Consider the following 11,238-nt stretch of genomic DNA (forward strand, 5'->3'; position numbering starts at 1 on the left):
GTGGAACAATAAAACTGTTTGTTGAACCTGATCTCTGTCCTGCCGTCCTCTGTGCTCCACCCACACCTAGGGAAAGCTACATATATATTTCACACTGTGGAGATAACATGACCTTCACTGAGTCAAGCACGGCTGTAGTTGATGCAGTCAAATGTTTGCTTCGTCAGTGAAGAATCTGTGAGTGTAATCTGAAGCATGAAGGTGAGCGAGTCAACAGGAAGCTGCAAACAATAAAACTGAAATTCTCTTTTTGTAACAGAGATGGTGGTGTTGGTTTACTCACAGCTTGTTTTTATTCCAGTGATGCTTGTTCTTTACTCTGATATATTTTCAATCACAAACTCATGATATATTTTCTGTATTAAACATCACTAAAAATGCAAACTGTATCACAATTTCTTTTCTAAAAAAAGAGATGCTATTATTACCACTGTTTTTACTACTTTATGAACAGATTATGGAATAAATGTTTCTACTTTACAGTAGTTTAAGGTGAAAAAAGTGAAATAAAAGGAATTTGAGAACATTTTGCTGTGAAGAACATGTTCAGATTCCCCAAACCACCGAACATGTTTCACTGGTGATCGTTCAGGAAACCTGGCCTTTGCATGTTTATGTGAATCTGCTGAAGTGCTTTGGATTATCATCTCACAATGAACCAACAATGGTCTAGTTTTAATCGTGCAGATACAATTTGCTTTGAAATATCCTGATTTTCATGTTTACTGTCCTAGAAAGGTTTCCAGAAACTCTGAAACAGAAAATAGTCTGAGAAGTAATATACATATTCAATTCTCTACATGTGACACACATTGAGGAAGCACAGGGTCCCACCCCATAGCCAGTAACATCCATCTCCACACTTACCCACTGCTAATGTATGTTTCTCTCCTCAACATGAGGTGTTTGTGGTTGATTCTCTGCATTCTGACAGGACAATGGCTACTGACTTCATGTAAGCTTATAATGTTGTCAATACTGCATTATTTAAAGCAGCTTTAGAACAACTCCAATAATTTCAAATAATCTTTCAAATAATACATTTCATCATCGCAGGTCTGCAGGTCATACAGGTCCATCAGAACCCAGAGAACCTGATTCTATCTCCTGGATCATCACTGAGCATCTCCTGCTCTATAACTGGCACTGATAATCCGTATCTTTACTGGTACCACTGGAATGAAACAGCAGGGTTCACACTGGTCTTTACTTCTGGAACTACTGGTTCAGTGAATCCTACCAGTGAGGGTCAGTTTAAAGCTCACAGACCAAAAGACCTTCAGATCATTCTGGAGTCTGATGGAGTGAGTGAGATCGGCTCTGCAGTGTGGTACTGTGCAGCCAGACCCCACAGCATCACAGTGTCATCACAGAGCTGTACAAAAACCACAACATCTCATTCAGCTTGGGTTTTATGCTCAAATATACGGTTTGAAATACAGTTTTAAATTGTTCATCAGTACAATACCTTAACAGACACAAGCCTGACTGATCTATAAAGTCATGTTTGCTTTAATGAAATAATCGAAAGTTTTTGGAGTCTGCATTTTGAATTTTCTTCGTTGTGATGTCACATTAAAGGTGAAAAAAAAGATCTGATATGACTGATGTTGGTTTAATTTTTTTACGTCATGAAAAGCTGCAATTTTAAGAGTTGTGTGTAGACTTTTATATCCACTGTAGTGAAATGGAGTGTGTGTGTGTTTTCTAGGGGTGATATTATCCTGTCAATGTTTCCAGACACTTTAAAACGAGAGAAGAACATCACCTAAGATAAACCCCAGCGTATGTAATTCTCCAGCTGTGACGCAGGGTGAACTCGCACAGGGTCCCACCCCATTGCTCAGTAACAGCCTGTTTCAGCACAGAGCCCGAGTTACTACAACTGCTACTGCATGTTGTCCTAATGATCATGATGCGTTTGTAATTAACCCTGTTTATTGACAGTAAACTGGTTTTCATGTACATGTAAGCTAAGATTCTGATTAATTCATCTTTATTGAGAACTTTTACAACAGCAATGTCAAGCTCATTACATTTTTTTTAAATATGCACAGGTATGCAGGTCATACAGGTCCATCAGGACACAAAAGACCTGGTTCTGTCCAAAGGATCATCGTTGAAGAGCTCCTGCTCTATAACTGGCACGAGTAGTCCAGACCTGTACTGGTACCACTGGAATGAAACAGCAGGGTTCACACTGGTCTTCACCTCTCAACGTGCTTTAATGATGGACCCAGCTAGCGAAGGCCAGTTTAAATCGAACAGACCTACAGACCTTCAGATGTTTCTGGAGTCTGATGGAGTGAGTGAGATCGGTTCTACAGTGTGGTACTGTGCAGCCAGACCCCACAGCATCACAGTGTCATCACAGAGCTGTACAAAAACTACTAGAATTAGGACTCGTTTCAATTAATCACTTTTGTGAGCATTTGTCTTTGGCACCTTAACTGAGAAAAACATGACTGTTTTGAGAAACAGTGAGAAAGAGTAGGCTGAAGTTTCAGACTGAAAGATTCAACAGGAAGAAGGCAAACACAAAAGGAAATTCTCATGATGTGGTGTTCGCTATCTGACAGTTTGTGTTTCCAAGTTACATAACAGTTCATTTTGCAAGTTAGATCAATTACATTAATCAATTTCAATTGCATTCCATTCCATTCCATTCAGTAATTTATCCCAGAGCTGTACAAAACCCACAAGTCATTAGGATTGGGCTTCTCGAATAGATAGTTTTGTATATATTTCACATTGTCGAGATCACATGACCTTCACTGAGTCAAGCACGGCTGTAGTTGATGCAGTCAAATGTTTGCTTCATCAGTGAAGAATCTGTGAGTGTAATCTGAAGCATGAAGGTGAGCGAGTCAACAGGAAGCTGCAAACAATAAAACTGAAATTCTCTTTTTGTAACAGAGATGGTGGTGTTGGTTTACTCACAGCTTGTTTTTATTCCAGTGATGCTTGTTCTTTACTCCGATATATTTTCAATCAGAAACTCATGAAATATTTTCTGTATAAAACATCACTAAAAACTCAAACTGGATTACAATTTATTTTCTAAAAAAAAGAGATGCTATTATCACCACTGTTTTTATTACTTTATGAACAGATTATGGAATAAATGTTTCTACTTTACAGTAGTTTAAGGTGAAAAAAATGAAATAAAAGGAATCTGAGAACATTTTGCTGTGAAGAACATGTTCAAATTTCCCAAACCACCGAAAATGTTTCACTGGTGATCGTTCAGCAAACCTGGCCTTTGCATGTTTATGTGAATCTGCTGAAGTGCTTTGGATTATCATCTCACAATGAACCAACAATGGTCTAGTTTTAATCGTGCATATACAGTGGGGCAAAAAAGTATTTAGTCAGTCACCAATTGTGCAAGTTCTCCCACTTAATAAAATGAGAGATGCCTGTCATTTTCATCATAGGTACACTTCAACTATGAGAGAGAAAATGAGAAAAAAAAATCCAGAAAATCACATTGTCTGATTTTTAAAGAATTTATTTGCAAATTATTGTGGAAAATAAGTATTTGGTCAATAACAAAAGTTCATCTCAATACTTTGTTATATACCCTTTGTTGGCAATGACAGAGGTCAAACGTTTTCTGTAAGTCTTCACAAGGTTTTCACACACTGTTGCTGGTATTTTGGCCCATTCCTCCATGCAGATCTCCTCTAGAGCAGTGATGTTTTGGGGCTGTCGCTGGGCAACACGGACTTTCAACTCCCTCCAAAGATTTTCTATGGGGTTGAGATCTGGAGACTGGCTAGGCCACTCCAGGACCTTGAAATGCTTCTTACGAAGCCACTCCTTTTTCATTCTTTCCTTTACATGGATCAGTCGTCCTGGTCCCTTTGCAGAAAAACAGCCCTAAAACATGATGTTTCCACCCCCATGCTTCACAGTAGGTATGGTGTTCTTTGGATGCAACTCAGCATTCTTTCTCCTCCAAACATGACAAGTTGAGTTTTTACCAAAAAGTTCTATTTTGGTTTCATCTGACCATATGACATTCTCCCAATCCTCTTCTGGATCATCCAAATGCTCTCTAGCAAACTTCAGACGGGCCTGGACATGTACTGGCTTAAGCAGGGGGACACGTCTGGCACTGCAGGATTTGAGTCCCTGGTGGCGTAGTGTGTTACTGATGGTAGCCTTTGTTACTTTGGTCCCAGCTCTCTGCAGGTTATTCACTAGGTCACCCCGTGTGGTTCTGGGATTTTTGCTCACCATTCTTGTGATCATTTTGACCCCACGGGGTGAGATCTTGCGTGGAGCCCCAGATCGAGGGAGATTATCAGTGGTCTTGTATGTCTTCCATTTTCTAATAATTGCTCCCACAGTTGATTTCTTCACACCAAGCTGCTTACCTATTGCAGATTCAGTCTTCCCAGCCTGGTGCAGGTCTACAATTTTGTTTCTGGTGTCCTTTGACAGCTCTTTGGTCTTGGCCATAGTGGAGTTTGGAGTGTGACTGTTTGAGGTTGTGGACAGGTGTCTTTTATACTGATAACGAGTTCAAACAGGTGCCATTAATACAGGTAACGAGTGGAGGACAGAGGAGCCTCTTAAAGAAGTTACAGGTCTGTGAGAGCCAGAAATCTTGCTTGTTTGTAGGTGACCAAATACTTATTTTACTGAGGAATTTACCAATTAATTCATTAAAAATCCTACAATGTGATTTCCTGGATTCTTTCCCCCCATTCTGTCTCTCATTGTTGAACTGTACCTATGATGAAAATTACAGGCCTCTCTCATCTTTTTAAGTGGGAGAACTTGCACAATTGGTGGCTGACTAAATACTTTTTTGCCCCACTGTACAATTTGCTTTGAACTATCCTGATTTTCATGTTTACTGTCCTAGAAAGGTTTCCAGAAACTCTGAAACAGAAAATAGTCTGAGAAGTAATGCACATATTCAATTCTCTACATGTGACACACATTGAGGAAGCACAGGGTCCCACCCCATAGCCAGTAACAACCATCTCCACACTTACCCACTGCTAATGTATGTTTCTCTCCTCAACATGAGGTGTTTGTGGTTGATTCTCTGCATTCTGACAGGACAATGGCTACTGACTTCATGTAAGCTTATAATGTCGTCAATACTGCATTATTTAAAGCAGCTTTAGAATAACTCCAATAATTTCAAATAATCTTTCAAATAATACATTTTCATCATCGCAGGTCTGCAGGTCATACAGGCCCATCAGAACCCAGAGAACCTGATTGTTTCTCCTGGATCATCACTGAGCATCTCCTGCTCTATAACTGGCACTGATAATCCATATATTTACTGGTACCACTGGAATGAAACAGCAGGGTTCACACTGGTCTTTACTTCTTTGAGTACTGATTCAGTGACTCCTGCCAGTGAGGGTCAGTTTAAAGCTCACAGACCAAATTGGCTTCAGATCATTCTGGAGTCTGATGGAGTGAGTGAGATCGGCTCTGCAGTGTGGTACTGTGCAGCCAGACTCTACAGCATCCTAGTGGCATTACAGAGCTGTACAAAAACCACAACATCTCATTCAGCTTGGGTTTTATGCTCAAATATACGGTTTGAAATACAGTTTTAAATTGTTCATCAGTACAATACCTTAACAGACACAAGCCTGACTGATCTATAAAGTCACGTTTGCTTTATTGAAATAATCAAAAGTTTTTGGAGTCTGCATTTTGAATTTTGTTAGTTGCGATGTCACTTTAAAGGTGAAAAAAGATCTGATATGACTGATGTTGGTTTAATTTTTTACATCATGAAAAGCTGCAATTTTAAGAGTTGTGTGTAGACTTTTATATCCACTGTAGTGAAATGGAGTGTGTGTGTGTTTTCTATGGGTGATAATATCCTGTCAAGGTTTCCAGACACTTTAAAACGAGAGAAGAACATCACCTAAGATAAACCCCAGCGTATGTAATGCTCCAGCTGTGACGCAGGGTGAACTCGCACAGGGTCCCACCCCATTGCTCAGTAACAGCCTGTTTCAGCACAGAGCCCGAGTTATTACAACTGCTACTGCATGTTGTCCTCATGATTATGATGCATTTGCAATTAACCCTGTTTATTCTGACAGTAAACTGGTTTTCATGTATATGTAAGCTAAGAATCTAATTAATTCATCATTATTGAGAACTTTGACAAGAGCAATGTCAAGCTCATTAAATTTTTTTTTTAATATGCACAGGTATGCAGGTCATACAGGTCCTTCAGGACACAAAGGACCTGGTTCTGTCCAAAGGATCATCGTTGAAGATCTACTGCTCTATAAATGGCACGAGTAATCCAGACCTGTTCTGATACCGCTGGAATGAAACAGCAGGGCTTACGCTGGTCTTCACCTCTCAAGGTGCTTTAATGATGGACCCAGTCAGTAAAGGCCAGTTTAAATCGAACAGACCTACAGACTTTCAGATGTTTCTGGAGTCTGATGGAGTGAGTGAGATCGGTTCTACAGTGTGGTACTGTGCAGCCAGACCCCACAGCATCACAGTGTCATCACAGAGCTGTACAAAAACCACAAGTCATTAGGATTGGGCTTCTCGAATAGATAGTTTTGTATATATTTCACGTTGTCGAGATCACATGACCTTCACTGAGTCAAGCACGGCTGTAGTTGATGCAGTCAAATGTTTGCTTCATCAGTGAAGAATCTGTGAGTGTAATCTGAAGCATGAAGGTGAGCGAGTCAACAGGAAGCTGCAAACAGTAAAACTGAAATTCTCTTTTTTTAACAGAGATGGTGGTGTTGGTTTACTCACAGCTCATTTTTATTCCAGTGATGCTTGTTCTGTACTCTGATATATTTTCAATCAGGGAGGCACGGTGGTGTAGTGATTAGCGCTGTCGCCTCACAGCAAGAAGGTTCGGGTTCGAGCCCCGTGGCCGGCGAGGGCCCTTCTGTGCGGAGTTTGCATGTTCTCCCCGTGTCCGCATGGGTTTCCTCTGGGTGCTCCGGTTTCCCCCACAGTCCAAAGACATGCAGGTTAGGTTAACTGGTGACTCTAAATTGAGCGTAGGTGTGAATGTGAGTGTGAATGGTTGTCTGTGTCTATGTGTCAGCCCTGTGATGACCTGGCGACTTGTCCAGGGTGTACCCCGCCTTTCGCCCGTAGTCAGCTGGGATAGGCTCCAGCTTGCCTGCGACCCTGTAGAAGGATAAAGCGGCTAGAGATAATGAGATGAGATGATATTTTCAATCAGAAACTCATGTTGGGCGACACGGTGGTGTAGTGGTTAGTGCTGTCGCCTCACAGCAAGAAGGTCTGGGTTCGAGCCTTGTGGCCGGCGAGGACCTTTTTGTGCGGAGTTTGCATGTTCTCCCCGTGTCCGCATGGGTTTCCTCTGGGTGCTCCGGTTTCCCCCACAGTCCAAAGACATGCTGGTTAGGTTAACTGGTGACTCTAAATTGACCGTAGGTGTGAATGTGAGTGTGAATGGTTGTCTGTGTCTATGTGTCAGCCCTGTGATGACCTGGCGACTTGTCCAGGGTGTACCCCGCCTTTCGCCCGTAGTCAGCTGGGATAGGCTCCAGCTTGCCTGCGACCCTGTAGATCAGGATAAAGCGGCTAGAGATAATGAGATGAGATGAGAAACTCATGATCTATTTTCTGTATAAAACATCATTTTCTAAAAAAAAGATATGCTATTATCAGCACTGTTTTTACTACTTTATGAACAGATTATGGAATAAATGTTTCTATTTTACAGTAGTTTAAGGTGAAAAAAGTGAAATAAAAGGAATTTGAGAACATTTTGCTGTGAAGAACATGTTTCACTGGTGATCGTTCAGGAAACCTGGCCTTTGCATGTTTATGTGAATCTGCTGAAGTGCTTTGGATTATCATCTCACAATGAACCAACAATGGTCTAGTTTTAATCGTGCATATACAATTTGCTTTGAAATATCCTGATTTTCATGTTTACTGTCTTAGAAAGGTTTCCAGAAACTCTGAAACAGAAAATAGTCTGAGAAGTAATGCACATATTCAATTCTCTACATGTGACACACATTGAGGAAGCACAGGGTTCAACCCCATAGCCAGAAGCAACCATCTCCACACTTACCCACTGCTAATGTATGTTTCTCTCCTCAACATGAGGTGTTTGTGTTTGATTCTCTGCATTCTGACAGGACAATGGCTACTGACTTCATGTAAGCTTATAATGTTATCAATACTGCATTATTTAAAGCAGCTTTAGAACAACTCCAATAATTTCAAATAATCTTTCAAATAATACATTTTCATCATCGCAGGTCTGCAGGTCATACAGGTCCATCAGAACCCAGAGAACCTGATTCTTTCTCCTGGATCATCACTGAGCATCTCCTGCTCTATAACTGGTACGAACAACCCGTATCTTTACTGGTACCACTGGAATGAAACAGCAGGATTCACATTGATCTTCACCTCTCGAATTACTGGTTCAGTGAATCCAGCCAGTGAGGGTCAGTTTAAATCTCACAGACCTAAAGACCTTCAGATCATTCTGGAGTCTGATGGAGTGAGTGAGATCGGCTCTGCAGCGTGGTACTGTGCAGCCAGACCCCACAGCATCACAGTGTCATCACAGAGCTGTACAAAAACCAAAATGTCTCATTAAACTTGGGTTTCTCAAATGCACAGCTTTGTGTGCATTTTACATTATTGAGTCCACAGGACTATGACTGAATGAAGAAAAATTGTAATCGGTATAATCCTATTGTGGCAGCAGGGGCGTGGTCAAGTGTCAGTCTGTGACCGGAGGGCGGAGTCAGGGAAGGTAAGTGGCAGAATCACTGCACCTGATATTGGTTAATCTGTGTTTGTGTGTCTTCTCCAGTGACCGCGCCCTATATAAGGAGAGAGAGAGCAGAGAAAGGGAGCTCTCTCCCCTGCCAGGCAACTGTAGTATGTTGAGCGGGGTGGGTGGAGCACAGAAGTATGGCAGGCCAGAACTGAGTTTGCAAAAACTCTTTATTTTCAGCTTTTCAGCTTCAAATACTACTCCCAGTCACACACACACACACACACACACACACACACACACACACACACACACACACACACATCAGTTGCCTGGCAGGGGAGAGAGCTCCCTTCCTCTGCTCTCTCTCTCCTTATATAGGGCGCGGTCACTGGGGAAGACACACAAACACAGATTAACCAACATCAGGTGCAGTGATTCTGCCACTTACCTTCCCTGACTCCGCCCTCCGGTCACAGACCGACGCTTGACCACACCCCCGCTGCCACACCTATATTTTCTTCAACAGTGAAAAATATATGAGTGCAGTCTTAAGATTCAGCGTCAGAGATTCAACAGGACGCAAACAATAAAACATGAAATTATCATTTTGTAACAGAGATGATGATTATGTTGGTTTACTCATGTTTGTTCCAGTGATGCTTTTTCAAAGTTACTTGACCCCCCCCCTATAATCATTCACATCACACAATTGTGATATTATTTCTCTCTAAAACATCTCATCTCATTATCTCTAGCCGCTTTATCCTGTTCTACAGGGTCGCAGGCAAGCTGGAGCCTATCCCAGCTGACTACGGGCGAAAGGCGGGGTACACCCTGGACAAGTCACCAGATCATCACAGGGCTGACACATAGACACAGACAACCATTCACACTCACATTCACACCTACGCTCAATTTAGAGTCACCAGTTAACCTAACCTGCATGTCTTTGGACTGTGGGGGAAACCGGAGCACCCAGAGGAAACACACGCAGACACGGGGAGAACATGCAAACTCTGCACAGAAAGGCCGTCGTTGGCCACGGGGCTCGAACCCGGACCTTCTTGCTGTGAGGCGACAGCGCTAACCGCTACACCACCGTGCCGCCTCTCTAAAACATTTAAAACAAAATTAAACTGTCCTGTAATCACATTTTTTTCAGAAAAAAATGAAAGAAAAAGATGTTTGTGGTAACACTGATTTAGTACTTTATGAACAAATCATAGAACTAATCTTTTTGCTTACATTTTTGAGTTAAGAACAAATGTAAAGTAAAAGCAATCTGAGAACATCCTGCAGGTCCAGATTACATAAAACCACCTTCACTGACAATTCAAGAAACTTGGCCTTTGCAAATGTTTTATTCTTTGGTGAGCGAGCCTTGTTTATGTGAGTTTGTTGGAGTGCTTTGGATTATCATCCAAAAAAATGATAAGACAGTCAGTGCAGTTCAGTTCAGTTCAGTTCAGTTTTATTCGTCATGTGTTAAAGGTTCTGACTGCAAAGTTGAATTCTGGGCAAAATGTTCTCTTTATATAGCTGTTGGAGTTTTGAGATGTTTCGCTGCTACACACACACTGTGTATCCTGTGTGCAAATGTTTTGCCAAGATAAAAAGCATCCTGCATTTTATGATTCTGGAGATTGCCGAAGCAAGTGACCAGCAATATCACATGACCACTGTGGGGCGTGTTTGTCCTACTTTTAACCAAAACAAGTCGGCGTGGGCAAACATGGTGGACTCGTCTCTCCCTCCAGCTAAAAGCCAGCAGAAAAGAAAAGGAAAGCCTGCATAGTGAGTACAACTGCAAGATAGCGTTAGGTTAGATGACGTGTCATTTTTATGGATAGATAACTAAAGCTAGCGCTTTGTTATCTTAGCTTTAGAATGCATGGGCTCGACTCCATGGTCGCGAGTATGGAGTTATACACTGAACATTTTGATCTTACAGAGAAAGAAATGATAATGCAAAAGCAGTAACAGAGAAAATATATATTTGTCTTTTGTTTCACAGATCTATTTGCGAATGTCAACCACAAATTACATCCCTACGACTCAAAACTCTCTGAGGTCGATTCAGAGTCACAATGTTTTTCGCGCGTTGCCATCTTGGTGTGACGCAGTTCCATAGTTATGCTAGTTAGTTCAAGCTCCTCGCATTCGGCTGTTTCTGTAGGGCTGTACTGTTTACCTCAAGAGGGAGAAAAACGTCCCAAAACGGAGAAAAATGACCCTCAGGACATCAGAATGATCACATCTCATCCACATAACATTGTTCTTGTGAGACAGGAAAATGCCATGCACTCTAAAAAAAAAAAAAAGTGAACATTTCAGATGACTTTGCAATCAGCACCTTTAACACAAGGTCAACATTACAATGAAATGCGTTGAACGAGAGAAGAAACAGAAACAAGTCTCTCAGCACTGGAGTCTGACAGAAGTTTAAAAGTATTGCAATATAAAAATTAAAAGTCATAAATATAAAATAGAAATCA

General features: G+C 41.4%; 1 gene segment (V, D, J or C); it reads left to right on the forward strand.

Annotated features, from left to right (window-relative positions):
- The first annotated feature begins 7,989 nt into the window (after positions 1-7,989).
- LOC132893985 (T cell receptor beta variable 30-like) lies at positions 7,990-8,665 on the forward strand. The segment is given in 2 exon segments: positions 7,990-8,168; positions 8,271-8,665. Coding segments are annotated over 2 exon segments (426 nt in total).
- The last annotated feature ends 2,573 nt before the right edge of the window (positions 8,666-11,238 follow it).

The sequence above is a fragment of the Neoarius graeffei genome, chromosome 11, assembly GCF_027579695.1.
Source record: "Neoarius graeffei isolate fNeoGra1 chromosome 11, fNeoGra1.pri, whole genome shotgun sequence".
In the NCBI taxonomy this organism is placed as follows: Eukaryota; Metazoa; Chordata; class Actinopteri; order Siluriformes; family Ariidae; genus Neoarius; species Neoarius graeffei.